Source organism: Haemaphysalis longicornis, unplaced genomic scaffold (genome assembly GCF_048455015.1).
Source record: "Haemaphysalis longicornis isolate Haplotype H1 unplaced genomic scaffold, Haemaphysalis longicornis Haplotype H1 scaffold_10, whole genome shotgun sequence".
NCBI classification, from domain to species: Eukaryota; Metazoa; Arthropoda; class Arachnida; order Ixodida; family Ixodidae; genus Haemaphysalis; species Haemaphysalis longicornis.
This window is the reverse complement of record NW_027526204.1, coordinates 134760541-134775497: the sequence shown is the minus strand read 5'-3', so window position 1 is coordinate 134775497 and position 14957 is coordinate 134760541. Positions and strand designations below refer to the sequence as shown.

At 46.6% G+C, this 14957-nt stretch overlaps 1 protein-coding gene across 1 annotated transcript; it reads left to right on the top strand.

The window, feature by feature from the left end:
* Nucleotides 1-143: 143 nt before the first annotated feature.
* On the top strand, nucleotides 144-14325 carry LOC144159378 (calcium-independent phospholipase A2-gamma-like). The gene is made up of 9 exons (XM_077690823.1): nucleotides 144-403; nucleotides 1726-2380; nucleotides 3895-4032; nucleotides 5203-5357; nucleotides 6807-7073; nucleotides 8851-8908; nucleotides 9958-10149; nucleotides 11311-11509; nucleotides 13517-14325. The coding sequence occupies exons 1-9, from the start codon at nucleotides 342-344 to the stop codon at nucleotides 13765-13767; spliced, it is 1977 nt and encodes a 658-aa protein (XP_077546949.1). The 5' UTR covers nucleotides 144-341; the 3' UTR covers nucleotides 13768-14325.
* Nucleotides 14326-14957: the final 632 nt, after the last annotated feature.

Below are 14957 nucleotides of genomic sequence, written 5' to 3'. Positions count from 1 at the left end.
TGGGATAAATGTGCGAATCAAATGGTCCCACTTTCACTGCGAGTCCACTATCACCGCCCAGCGACAGAGCGAACCGAAACAATCGCTGTCGTCTGCATCTTCTTTTGTTGTGGTCACGTGACCTAGAATCAGGCGATGCTTGTGACGTCACTGCTTGGCCAACCAGCAGGCAGGCGACCGCCGTCATGTGCTGGATGCGTTGATGGGGGAGCAGAAGCTCCCGAAGGTTCGCTGAGTTACTTAATAATGGGGAACAAGATATCCCGTCCAACACGGCCCTGTTGACGACCCGACGCAGTTTGAGTACTTACAGGGAGAGTTCATAGCGGAATCAGTCGATCATGTTAGCTAGGAGGACTTGGATTGCCCGCTCCAACGGCTGTTGGCGCCGACCATCAAGCAGGTGAGGAATGAATGCCCTTCCCTTTCACTCGCTCTCGCTTGCTTTAAAGAACGAATTCAAACTCCAAGCCTCCGTAAAATCGACGAATTCACTGTGATTCGATCCTACTGAGCGACTTAATAGCTATCACCTAGCGGTACATCTGCTCCCCAGTTTCAGTTAGTCCCGAAAGGAAGAAGCTGTGTGTATACGTTGAGCCCCTCACGTAAGCCCACTCTTTATCACTGACTTTCGCGACTTATCTCGTATGTTGTAGAAGTATGAGTTGAGGTGGTATCTGCGCTTGAAACTGCCGATAACGCTTCGGAAGGTGTGTCTTTCGCCGCGGTCGCTTCGACGTACGATCCTTTCGCCTCAAGTTCTCGATTTCGCGATTTCCGGTGGGCCCAGCTGATGCCTATGGGCGCGCTAGCGCAAGCTACTGAGAGCGGATCAACGTTGGTCTGTGGTGCGCCACGACGCATGCACGCTGAAACAAAATGGTTTTAAATTTCCCTATAACTATATAGACGCGCTATAAAATGCCCTAACGCGAAAATTTTGGTGTGTGTGTCTGTTGCCCGATTCGAAGTTGCGGTAAGTTGTCAACGGGACATTTATGTAAGCAAAACACTTCGAAATTACTAAATCTGCTAACATACTTCATATACTCGTCAACATTGTTCAGCCAAAGGAAAGCATTAAGGATATTTGAGGCATAACAAATACATAACTGATACCGGAAAATTTAATAGTCATGGGCTTAATATAAAAAAAAAAAACAAGTTGAAAACTATTTTTTGCCGCAGAGTATGAAAAGGACTCGTGCTCAAGTGTTAGGATTGTGGATCGAGCGTCAAGCGCAGCAGTAACAGAAGGTCTATAAATGTCACGCCAGCAGTGCAAATGCAGGAAAATTGAATTGAATCATTGCAATTTTTATGGACAGAAGGGGAGGAGTGAGAGGTGAGTGGGGGAGAAAGGAGAGGCAGTTACGTGGCAAATGACTATCTATTGCTAAGGCATTGTACTGCTGAGCACGAGTACGCGAATTCGATTCCCGGCCGGGCGGTCGCTTTTCTGATGAAGGCGAAAGCAAAAATTCCCATGTGTACGAGATTTTGGTGCACGTTAAAGATCCCCAGGTGGTCAAAATTAATCCGGAGCCCTCCACTACGGCGTGCTTCATTGCCTGCGTTGTGTCGGCGCGTTAAACTCTACAATCCTCAAAATCAATCAAAGACCATCTATTGTCTTTCGACGACATTTGCTATGAAGCAGGCAGACATGCAGCCAATTTGTTCACCTGCCCCGTGTGTTGAAAATGGCCCGATTTTTTTCAGGTCGAAAAGAAAGCCCGGCCTTCTGCTGGCACGTCAGAACAGCACTTCCAAGTCCATGCCAAACCCGTACGGGGCGTCTAAGCTTACCAGCTCCCTGGAGCGAATTCAGAAGAAAGTGCGCCTGGCACCAAGCACCCGTGTGTTCTTCGACAGCGTCATGTCGTTCCGAGATGCCCAAATGCAGAAGGCGGCCCAGCTGCTGCGAAGCACTGCGTCGCTGCATTCCAGCTGGCAGGACCAGGGAGCCTCGCACCGAGGAATGCAGCCTTCTTCGCAAATTTCCGCGGACACTGATGGAACGGCCGGTAGCGAACTGAAAAGGACGTCGCCGGAGGCCGCCAATTCGTCGTGGTGGGAATTCCTCCACAAATTCGTCGCTCCCCGGCCGAGCGCTGAGGAACACAGGGCTGCACGGCTCGGAGTAGAGGTGACAAGTAAAGATTCGGCTGCTGGAGACATGCTGGTGGAAGGGGAGAAGTTGGTCAAAGATTCCCTGAAGGGCGATGGTTCCTGGCAGGAGTTCGTGCAGGCGCAGGAGTCTGAAGTTAACAGGATTCTGTCTGAAATGGAGGTGATGCCAGAGGAGATGCCAAAGCCCCAGAAGGAAGGTGTGGCCACGGCAGAGACCAAAAGCAAGCTGCCAGCTCTGTCACAGGTTTGTGTCTTTCAGTTGATGCTTCACTGTAGCGCGAACTTGTGTGGTCAACATCGTTGCCGGCTTTTGTATAGCGTCTGCACCATTTGCTGGCCAATGTTTATGCGGCTTTTAACACGAAAGCATTATTTAGCTAGGCTCAGCATCATCACCATCATTTGTTGTTCCTTTAAAGGCCCTTGCAGGGTATTACATAAGGGGATGGAAAAAGCATGCACCCGGCTGGCGTTTGCAAAAAAGCGCCCACAAAGCACCTAATCTAATGCATGCATCAGGAAAAATAGAACACACGAAAAGTGCATGCATTGGAGGTTTCGCCTTCAGTTTTGGCTGGAATTCAGCTTTTGTGGAAGCAGTGTTGCAGTAGCAAGGAGAGTGATTCTGCAACAGGTAGTTGTAGTCATTTGGGATTGTAGGCTGTGCGTCAACATTTGCAAGGCTTGTCACTGACCTTAGCCAAAAGAAACGTTTTCACACACTCTAATGATAACAGCATGTTCTCGGATCCTCTGCAACTTTTTTGTTTTAGTTGCATCAATAAAAACCAGGTGTTGATTGCTGGTAACTTATATGTGATGTCGTTGCTCTACAGTGCTCGCTAATTTTTTAGAGAATGATGTGGGAATAACCTGTGGTGTATTTAAAGCACCTGTCATCGCTGTGGTATAGATGTGTGAGCTTAGACAAAGTAATGTGTACGTTTAACATTTTAAGTCTGCCACTTTTACATTTATGCTAATGTAATACTGCGTGTTTTGTTTGTTGGTAAAACAACTCGTTCAGCCTTATAAAAAAACAAAACAAGAAAACTGGAACACGTTTTTGCAGCTCTCACTATTGACTAACCATTATGCAAAATCTGAGCTAAAAAAAAAAAAAAGAACGCAGACCTTAGTGTGTGTTCATGTTTTCCTTTCAAGGAAAAAGTTAGTTTACATCAGTATTGCCTGTATTTTAAAGATTTGATGTGTAACACATACATGAGCACTGTTATCAGTTATCACTGTTATCAGTAAAAGTTATCACTGTTAGTTACAGTAACAGTTCTCACTGTTATCAGTTATCACATGAGCACTGTTATCATGTACACTGTCATCAGTAAAAGAAGCCTTTAGCAGAAAGCCATATATAGCTTATCAATGCTAGAGCATTACCAGGGTACTTGTGAATTACTGGTTTCATTTTTTCCCCATGCAATAATTGTGTTCAGGATGATGCTGCACACTCTGTTTGCGAAAAAAGTGTGGAGTAGTAAGAGCAATGACACGTCATTGTCAATCACGAAAACTAGGATTGCATTCCTGCTCCAATTTATTTCTTACCAAATACCTGTGTAATGCTTCCAGCACTGCTTAGCTCCTCGAAGGTCCATGAAGAGGTCTGCAATTTGTTTTAAACTTGTATTTCTTCACATGTCAGCGACGCCGCTTCAGCAAACTTTTTCTCCCCTATCTTGTTTCAACTTAAAAGAAACTGCACCAAACTTACACCCACGTTCCCTCCTGTCTGACCAGGTGGAGATTGATCGGCGATCTCGCGCCCTGCTCAGGTCGGTTGCAGTGGCCACGACACCCGCGTCCCAGATTGCACGTCTGGAAGAGCTCAACCAGCACATGCTCGACAACCCCAGCAGCCTGTGCATACTGCTCAAGGTATACACAAGTGGACTGGTGCTTGGTTGCCCACCACGGTAACTCAGTGGCGAAGGCGTTGGGCTGCTGAGCCCAAGGGATTGGGTTCAATCCTGGCCGCTCTTCAGATGGATTTTTTTTTTTATTGATTTTTGGGGAGTTTAACTTGCCGATGCTACACCTGGGCTTTGAGGTGCGCCGTAGTGGAGGGCTCTGGATTAGTTTTGACCACCCGAGGATCTTTAGTGTGCACCTAATGGTCGAAACACGGGCGTTTTCGCTTCTCGCTTCCATCAGAAATGCAGCCCGGATCGAACCTGCGACCTTGGACACTTTTCGGATGGAGGCGAAAATCAGACATGCCCGTGTGTCCCAGGGGGTCAAAATGAACCCGGAGCCCTCAACTTTGGCGCACCTCACAGCCCAGGGGTACCTTTAACATGTTAAACCTCATAATTTGAATTTTTAGTGCTTGGTTCAAGTGCATAGGACTCTGCTGTAAGCCTCTGTGCGGTGAGGCAATTGTTTGACCCATTCACTACAAACGGTGAGCGCAACTGGCTCAAAGATGTAACCCATGGCCCACTCATGTTTTCAGAAAAGAGTTTTCTTTGTTTCAGTGGGGCACTTCTTACAAAGGGCAATGTGCTGTTGGTAGAAAAAAACAAGGCGTTGAAAGTCTTACTTGAATCGAATTGTTGTAGCCTTAAAATTTGAAAGTATGAACATTGTGGGAGGGGAATGGGCATTATGAAGAGGAAGCAGCACTCTGGGTTATTTTAAGCCTCCCCTTCCCCATACTTTAGTTACCCTCGCCAGACTCGTGTTTTTCAATGGGTTGGCTGCATGCTAACAATGCTTAGCTGTATACATGATTTGTGTTTGTGAATTGAATGGTGTACACAACTCACTTGAAATCCAGCCAATCAGAGTGGCTTCCGACTGTTGCTTTCTGGGCCGCCTCAGTTGATCAGACAGAAACAGATTATAGTGGAAACACAGTCGCTGACCCTGTCTATGTTGTAAGTGTGCATGAGCATGTGAGGAAGGTGAATACATTCCACGCCATCATGCTAAATAGAAGGGCCTGCCATCTCACAGGCCTTATTAGTTGTGTCAGTAGGCATTTCTCCTGCAGAACTCGACCCCAGGCATGTGTCTTATTAAAGCACTTGCAAATCTCTGTCCCAGGAGCGAGCCATCGCGATTGTTCTTCGTCTGAGGCAGTACTGCGGCCACAGCACAGTGGCCGCCACCGCGCGGGAGACCCTGGCGCTGCTTGGATACGTGGACCCGCCCAGGGGAAGGGGCCTGCGCATCCTCTCCATTGACGGGGGAGGCACCAGGCATGGCTGCGTTTCCTCTCTCTCTCTCTCTCTGCTGTCTGTAGCTTCCAGCTTCCTGGGCAATTACAGGGCCGTCTTTATCGGTTCGACTTTGGACTCCATAGGGAGGATATAAAAGTGCAGAGCACTTTTGGGGGATCGTTTTGTTGTAGCGTGCTCGCTGGACCCAAGTAGAGCCACACGGCATTCCGTTGTAGCGGCTGTCGTCGTGGCATAACCCAGAGGATTCGAAGGCCAAGCAGTTTATAGTCATAAGCGTTCAAAGCTCGTGAACCGCTGGCACTTTTCATGCATCTTCCCGTTGTTTAGCGCAAAGAAAACTGCAGGTACATTTGAGGCAACATATACGTAATTAACCGGCAGTGCCCGTGTTCATTTAGTTAGGAATGCTCGTTGGGTTGGTTTTTACAATAGTAAGCGAAAAAAAAGTGGCACTGCAACGCTGGCATGTGCAGGTGGAAAAGCAAGCACAAAAAGAAGAGAACTCCCGCTGGCACAGTTTCAGGCAGGGGGCACGCGAGCACCATGAAGGCGGGAAATTTCAATTGAATTGTGTGGTAGCAGTGAGCGGATAACGGCGCCACAGCCTATTATGGCGAATCGCTGCTCTGCACTTAGGACAGCTTTCACATTGAGTGGGACGGCTTTAATTTTTTTTTTTTTTTTGAGTGAAGGGCAAGAAAATCGAGGGGGGGGGCCATTGGTTAGCAGTTAGGGACTTTCAAAGATGCAGTGAATATATTCCTGAGCATTTTCTATCCGAGGAGTGCCATGAAATTGTCGAGAGCTTTGCCGAGGCTGGTAAATTTTCAAGAGACGATGGATAAACAGCAGGAAACCAAGCACCTTTAATGGCTTTACGAGCAAAGAACCTATGTGAGTAATCTTTCTTGTTGACCTGAAAGCCCCCTCAGTGCCTATCCCTCAACAAAGCAGTTTACCCTCTTTTTCCCTTGCCCTTATTTATGCAGATAATTGTGGACCTCCTTGATAGGCAGGCTCAAACCTGAGGTATGGGTCCCGACACATCTCTGTGTGTTCACCTCGACTTGGTCAGTGGCAGCATCTTCATCCTTATCATGATAACTGACCAGACTAACTTTCGTCAAACTCTTGACCCAAACCTGTTGCAGACGGTCCAACATTGGCATCCCTGTGCATGCACTTTCCCAGGTGACTTGGTTGATAAATTCCTACCAACGTGTCAATGGGCACCAAATAAGACGAGCAAATAAAACGAGCATTGCACTTTTGTCCCTAACCGGTGGTAGGGACGCTGCTGTGCTGTCCCTTGAATGATTTCAGTTTTGCATCTGACCCTAGTGGGCATATGTCGTGGAAAAACTGATAAGCACTGTGCTGTAAAAACCGCACTACCTACCAGCCTGCGCAGCGAGTCTGTGTTGTCGTACTAATTCCTTTCCCCTTCTTTCCCTCCCGACCCCGCAGGGGCATGCTGGCGATCGAGTTCCTGCGTCAGCTGGAGATAGCGACGGGGAGGCGGGTGTTTGAGCTGTTCGACTACGTGGCCGGCGTGAGCACGGGGGCCATCCTGGGCTTCCTCGTGGGGGGCATGCACACGTCGCTGGACCGGTGCGAGTCGCTGTACCGCAGCATGAGCAGCGACGTGTTCACCCAGAACGCCTGGTGGGGCACGGGCCGCCTGGTGTGGAGCCACGCCTACTACGACACCACCTACTGGGCCAACGCCCTCAAGTGAGTTGCCTTCCAAGCTCCTGGTGGGCACGAAGCAAGTGTATGCTGTCACGATAGAAACAGTGCTGCTAGTAGGTGTGTTTATTTACAAGGACAAACCTGTTCCCACAAGCAGCTGGAACCAATCTTTCTCTTTTCTTCTTTATTCTGGCGTTTTTTCTGCACATCTTCGTTGTCTTTTACATGAGCCATTTAGCTGGTGGCGATTCCTTAGTTGGGATTTTGCTGTAACCACTGCAGCTGCAGGGGCTTTGCCATGGGAATGGCAGCAAAGTTCAAGTCGATCGTGAATCGCCTTGAACTTTGTGAAAAGGTGGAACACCCAGTGCAGCGGGCAATGAACACGAACACTAACTAACACTAATGTCGCAATGAACACCAACACGAACTATGAGGCGTTTCTGCTGTGATGACGAGGGAAATGATAGCGGCACATGGTGGACGAGATGATAGCGGCCGCATTCACCCGGTAGCTGTGCAATGGAATGCCGATCGCGGTGGCCGCGCGTTTTCTTCACCCGTAACAGATGCCACTAGCTTTTGCTTGTGGTGCGTGTTATCTGGCCACACCAGGAAGCAAAGTTTCCGCCTCTGTTTTGTTCTTACTCAGTAATCCTGAGGCCATAAGCAATCCTGCTCTGATATGCAGTCGTTATTCATAGTACAATGTAGTCCACTTATAACAATATCCAAGTGCCAAGGAAATCCCATCGTTATAACCGATAATTGTTATAAGCTGGTTGCGAAATAAAAAGATGAAACAGAGCTCAAAACATTTTATTCGCATGCCAGCAAGGTCGTACTACTACTAATTTGCGGAAAAGAAGCCACAGTCGGTCACCTTTGTTTGCCGTGTGTGAAGCTAGCGCAAATCTTTTCCAAGAGCATCTATAGGTGCTTCACCTAGCTGAGATAAATGTCCTTGGCGGAAACAAAGTCCCCGAGGGACTGTGTCACGCATTGGGCCTCCTATGAAGACACTACCTGAGTAGGCTGCGCAACTGCATCATTAGAGTCGTCACTGTTGCACTTTTGGTGCGCATTATAACCGTATTCAATCGTTATATCTGATATCGTGGCACTGGAGCATTGTAATAAGCGGTTTATTTTACCATAGAAAGAATACAAATCTTGACAGTGCCATAGCTGTTCATCGTTATATCCGATATATTGCTATAAACGGTATCGTTATAGGTGGACTCGACTGTACATAGTTATTCATAGCCGTTATTCATCTTTGACTTGCTAGTTCCAGTAGAATTTTGCTCTGAAATTTACTGGTGAGAAACCTGGTGGCACAGTTGTATGCTATCGTGAGAATATAGAGAGTGCTGCGTTGACTTGTCCTGGCTTATGAAGTAGCTTCTTGTGGCTCGTGAGTGGCTCACTAATGCGACGCTGTTCACTAACATAGTAGTCCACAATTTAAATGATCAATTTTGAAATCGATTGCACTCGTGAGTGCACTCGTCTCATTTAGCACTGCTTTGGGATTATCGAGTAGCACAGGCAGTATTTTGTTCATCTCCCATGCTGGGGCAGAGTTGTGCCACAGTCTCAACGATTTCCCTTTGAAGGCAAGTCGCTGCAGTGGTAAATGTAGCAACGCTTGAGTGGAATGAAGGGATTATAATTGGTAAAGATCTGTCAATTGCGAGCGGGAATGTTTGGAATGTGCCACCTAAAGGTTTCGCGCAGAAAAATCTAAGGTGCTGTGACTGTGATGGTTGAGATTTTCTGCAACACTGCATCCTTTCCTTTGTACTCTCCTTATTAGGCAAGTCTTTGGAGAGAAGACTCTCTTGGAGACCACAAGGAGTGAGTGCAGTCCAAAAGTAAGGCATCAGGGCGTTTTTCACTTGTCGATTTTTAGTTGCATGTAGCTCGTGGTAGAAATGTGTACATTTAGCACTGTACATTGTAGAAGTATACCCTTTGCTTTTGAAAAGCAAAGCCCTGAGAAATGGGATGAAATTTGCATCAGTCATTTGAGCTGATGTTTGAGTTTCCCAAAGGGTGTACAAGAAACATTTTGGTTTTATCTTTTTCTTTGCCATTGCAAATTTCTGCTTCTCTGAGTCTAAAGTAACATGTTTGCAGCGTATTATCACTAAATCTTTGTGAATTACTCCGTATCACTGCCGAGTAATTGAGCTTGCCATTCAGTGCACGAATCTTTTGTTAAAGTTATTTTGTACTGTTTGTTATTAGTGTGTTGTTGCAAGTTGTTTCTTGACCTTTTTGCTTTAATGCCCGTTACATATCTCTGAATTTATAGAGCTTATAGTGGCATATAACAGGTTCCAGCTGAGCAAAAGGTCATCGTTTTTCATTCAATAATTTTCAGAGCTTCTTATCTTGATGCCTTCCCATTTGCCGTCATCACTTTGCAAATTGTTATGAATAGGTTATGTGTCAGTACAAGCCATTGTCAATCCTATAGCTCAATACGTATTGCATTGTTTGTGTTCGAATTGGTGCACAATAAATAATTTGTACATTTTAAAAGCGCTTTGTTTCGTGTACTCACTTGTCCTTGTTACTGTAGCGCTTTTCCCACCATGAGCTACATTACTAGGTTACCTGTTACTGTATGGACATTATACAGTCTCTGTCAAAAATGCTGCACCAAAAGTTTCTTAGCCATCAATAGTTGGAAGAAAATTTCCATCGTTGAAGTATGACAGACTTGTTTAATGGCAGTGAGAAAATGAGTTGCTTTTGCCAGCTTCGAGAGGTAAGCTGCTCTTTGGAACTCCCGAGTCCTATTAGCTCTCAGCGTGGGCTAGAAACTTTAGACAGAGACTGTACCTGTGCTGTGTAGTGTTAGTCCTGTGTAGGTTTGAAGCCGATCGCTCTAAGTGGAACGGCACTGTGGTCGCAGGTGGGGGCCGTGTCGGTGGCCGTGAACCAGCCCACGTTGAAGCCGTTTGTGTTCCGCAACTACAACCTCCCCCACCGGGTGGAGTCGCACTACTACGGCAGCTGCAAGTACAAGATGTGGCAGGCCGTACGGGCCTCGGGCGCCGCTCCGGGCTACTTTGAGGAGCTCGAGCTGGACGGCATCGTCCACCAGGTGGGTGGGTGTGGGTGCACCAGGGTGTGCGTGCATTTGAAGTATAGTTGCTATACTGGGGTACAAGCTAAGAATGGCAATGGCTTCATTGGCTGACGCAATGGACTCAGATGTCAACGCACTTCTTATGTGTTTTGAAACGAGATGGCACTTAATCTGTGACATTGTCTGCTTTTTCCCAAGTAGTTTGTTTGTCGCTGCTGCCTGCGCAGTAATTTATAAGTGATTTGAAGCATGAAAAATTATAGAAATGACCTGTGTAACGTTCAATATACTCACAGTAACGCACTCTTTGTGCCGCACAGAGGAACAGCTGGATGCGGTGATAAGGCACAGGAGCCACTTTCGTTGTCCCATTTCTTTGCGCGATGTGTGATTCCACAAGCTGGTAAATGGTAATTAGGAAGTTTTCGGCAAATGTAAGAGAAAAAAAGATGTGTAGTAATGGATATGCTCTAGAAGCTCGCTGGACTGTAAGAGGAGGAGCGGTATTGTTCAAGAAGACATATGACCTAGATGTAATCAAGCTGCCTGTCATTTCCCAGTTCTCAGAATAAAAGCGGGCTAATCAACAGGGGCAGTCTCATGAATGCAACTCAAGTTGGGGGACTATTCCTGGAGCACTTGCAACTAGTGTTTGAGATTCTATTTTATTTGTGGCACACTTTTAGTGTTCAAAGTATTCACCTTCTAAAGTGTTCGTAGTTCAGCAACTTGGAGTCAACTTACCGCACATCCCACTGGATCTGCCGCTGCGAGATATGTGGGAATGGAATTGACAGTTAAATAAGTTAGCTTTCATTAATCATAGATAAAGCGCAGAATAACGCAAATATGAAGAGGAAATATGTGATAGGCCCACCTCGCGACTGATTTTAATTCCAGGACCAGTAAATAAATTCGTGTTGGCTGCAGCACATTCCATAGTGCATGCTTTAAAAATCAAAAACAAATAAAGACATCGCAATGATTGGCCACCATTTATTCTATAGCCCATGGCCCCCATGCCTCAGATATAAATTTAGAGCAGTGGCGTGGCCGTCACCAGCGAGCCAGGGTGCACACTGCGACCGGTGGCATTCAGTTAGACACTCAGCGGCATGCAGTGTACTACAACCAACCCTCCCCAATGAGAGAGCCTGTTTTATCCTTGGCCGACAGGACGGGGGCCTGATGACCAACAACCCGACAGCGGTGGCCATCCACGAGGCGAAGCTGCTGTGGCCCAACGAGCCGATCCAGTGCGTGGTGTCCCTGGGCGGGGGGCGCTTCATCCCCGAGGTCAAGCAGCACCAGCAGGGGCTCACCTCACTCAAGATGAAGGTCCTCAAAGTCATCGATAGCGCCACCGACACCGAGGGTGAGTGGTGCTGCGGGGAGCTTTATTTGGAACGTTGGCATCTGTTGACAGGCCATTCCCCTTCAAGTACCGTATTTACCCGATTCTAACGCGCACTTTTTTTCTGAAAAAATAGGCCGAAAAATCGCTTGCGCGTTAGGATCGGATACAAAACCGAAACTGCCGAAACAGCGGAAATTTCGTCCCACCCATCGCCATCGCCATCTCAAGATGGCGCCAAAGCTTTTACCAACGATTTTTCGAACGCAGCAAGCCTAGGCACCTAGGATTTTTGATCGGCATTCACACAAATCGTCAAATCGTTTCACTTGCGCGCTTGATAACAGAAATGGCAGCAGTAGCTCCCACGCATTCAAAACGAGCGGTCAGCTGAAGCGTGCACCTCTGGAGAAGCTCTCGGGATGGCCGTGCGAGGCGTGGGCCACGATCCCATCGACCATGGTTGAATGTTCGTTCAGAAGTGTGGCATCGCGAACGCGCTTGAAGGCACCGAGGCCAAGATGTTGTGGTCAGCGGAGAGCGACAAGGAGAGAGATGAGTGAGATTACTTCGGGAAATAAATCGCCCGTTTCTCTCGCATTCGTTTGTCTGGGTCATAAAGTCCCGTGCGCGTTACAATCGGAGGTGCAAGTTTTTTCGGTTTTTTGCCAGGAAAATCAGGTGCGCGTTAGAATCGGGTAAATACAGTAACTGCATGAAGATGGGAGGAAAAATATTGTTAGGGAGGAGCGGATTGACCATTGAGCAGCTATCGGTGTGCACGTTTTTTGTCAGCCATAAAGGTTCCGAGCGATTGGGTAATGAGTTGCAGCTTCTTTTCAATCACCCCAGATGCATTTGTGCAGGGGGTGAGCATGGTGCTGCATGACATTAGTTGCCTTGTTGAAGGAAGAAGCATTGTAGTGGTCGAATTTAGCGCAGAAGAAACACACGGGACGAAAAGTATACACACAGACGAGCGCTAACTTAACTGTTTCTTTATACACGTAACAGCAATTATATATGCTTTGCCTTTGCAGGAACAATAAAAACAGGAAACAAGAAAGTACTGACAAAGAAACACACCCCAAAATTTTTTGACAGCCACAGTGGCTTGTCGCGTATGGCACATCATTGGAAGCAATGTAGCTCGCGGCCAGATAACACAACTGACGATTTACTTACACACTCGTTCCTTTTACGCGCCATTTGAGCTGCCTCACTGATTAAGCGCGCTTGCCTGTCCTTAATTACATGGACCACTGCGGTGCCAAGGAACTTCGGAGTGCAACCCCTACACGTGCTGACATGCTCTGCCAAACGTGACATGCTGTGCAGTTTCGTGAATAGAGGACCAGTTGGAAGTTAGCACTCGTCCATGTGTATACTTTTCGTCCCGTGTGTTCCTTCTGCTCTACATTTGACCACTATGAATTACCAACTAGCCCAGTCTACAGCTTTACTAAGCATTGTAGCTTACAATATTATTGAAGTTTTGTGAGGACGCTACCCGTGTCTTATGCAGGGAGGTCAGCTGCAGGGGTGTTGTACTGCAATCAGGGTCTGCACTAATGATTACTTCCATAGAGAAGCCACAGACCCATAGGTATCGCAGTTGATGATGAGATAGCGTATGGTTTAATTTGTGGTGAAGAAGGAAAATGTCATGGTCAGACAGAACAACGGCGACAACAAAACACGGAGAAGGGAGGGAGGGAGGGAGGGGGGGAGAGAGAGAGAGAGAGAGAGAGAGAGAGAGAGAGAGAGAGAGAGAGAGAGAGAGAGAGAGAGAGAGAGAGAGAGAGAGAGAGAGAGAGAGAGAGAGAGAGATCACGTACAATACAGATTTCTGTCACATACATTTTTTACTTTCTGTTGATTATTGCTGTTGTGTATTTTTCCAAAGGGGAAGAAAAGAGCTGCGAGATTGCCAGAAATAGATAATTTAAAAGGGATGAATGTTCACACAACCTCAATACTTGATGTGCCAATGTGACATTTTTTTGTTTTTTCCTTCTTTTCCAACAGCGGTGCACACAATTGTCCAAGATCTCCTGCCCACAAACTCCTACTTCCGCTTCAACCCGTACCTCTCGGAGTGGATCACCCTGGACGAAAATCGGGCGGAGAAGCTAGACCAGCTCCAGCTGGACGCTCAGATGTACCTGAGGCGAAACTCGGAGAAGTTTGACTCCGCTGTCCGGAGCCTCCTCAAGCAGCGAGGAACTCTGCAGAGAGTTCAGGACTGGTTAAGAATGCAGTTGACCTTGAAGTGGTGACCTTGTGTTGTGACAACACGCAGCTCACGCGTAGATCTTGGACTGATGAACCATGAAATGGAGCAGCGCAGTTGAAATTGATTATTAGCTGCGAATTGCGTACACTGTTTTTGATCATTCGTTGTGGCACGGAATGTTGATTGTAACTGTACGTCAGCGAAAGTTTATACGAAGCTTTTTAACTCATCTGCAGTGATGAAAGGAGTTTCCTGCATGTTTGATTCACTCTAAGAAATTGCCTGGAATATGAAATTGTGTGAGTGATTTATCAACTGGCTAGCTGTACAGATGTAACCCCACAAGGCCAGTGTCGTGTGCACACTGTCGTGTTGTTGTACTTACTATGATGTTTTTATGTTTTTGTTATCTACCGAGAGTCTATAGAGGATAAGGTGTCTTTCGCTACAGTTAGCTTTTAGATTTAATTTATTTCTTATGCGCTTGGCTAGTCCTTTCACAAGCAACCCTCAAATCTGCGTGCATTGTTGTACAGCGCTGTGAGGCTAGACTGTCTTGCTTTTTACCACTGTAAATAAAAGAGCGTTGTTTGTTTTTAAATGCTTGTGTCATCTCTGTTGGCAAATAGCCACCCTTTGGGGGGAAACTGTTGGTAGTAAGTTTAATGAGGCTGCTGGGTAACCTGCCACAAAGGTAAAAATTTACATTCAGAGCAATAAAACAAGTTTGAGCAGTGTTGGATAATGTCTAGCTTAAAGTTTCTTTGTTACGTACCTTTACAACGGACACTTTAAATTGTTGCAGTAATGTTATGTTCAAGAGCTATTCAAATGTAGTGAGAACACATCATAGTGAAACTACTAGTGAACCAATCAGCCACATTAATGAGATAGTGAAACTACTAGTGAACCAATCAGCCACATTAATGAGCATAAGTTGTTGGTATTTTTTCAGGTAATTTCAGGTAAGTGCGTTGTCTGTTTGAGTCACCTTTGTGGGCCCGAGAAGGACCTACAGTATCTAAAAATAAGTTAATTCTTCCTTCCGCCTCTCCCCGCCCCCTCCCTCCCAAAGAAAAAGAAAAACAGGTTATGCTTTATTGCAGACTCGAAAGTTTTAAACAAAAAACAGCATGGAACGAGAACTGTTGGTTAGCGTTGCAGGGTATAATAGGGAGTTTTAGTATAGCGTTTTAGCTGTAGCGTTAACGTTTTGCGGGCCGCAATCGCGAA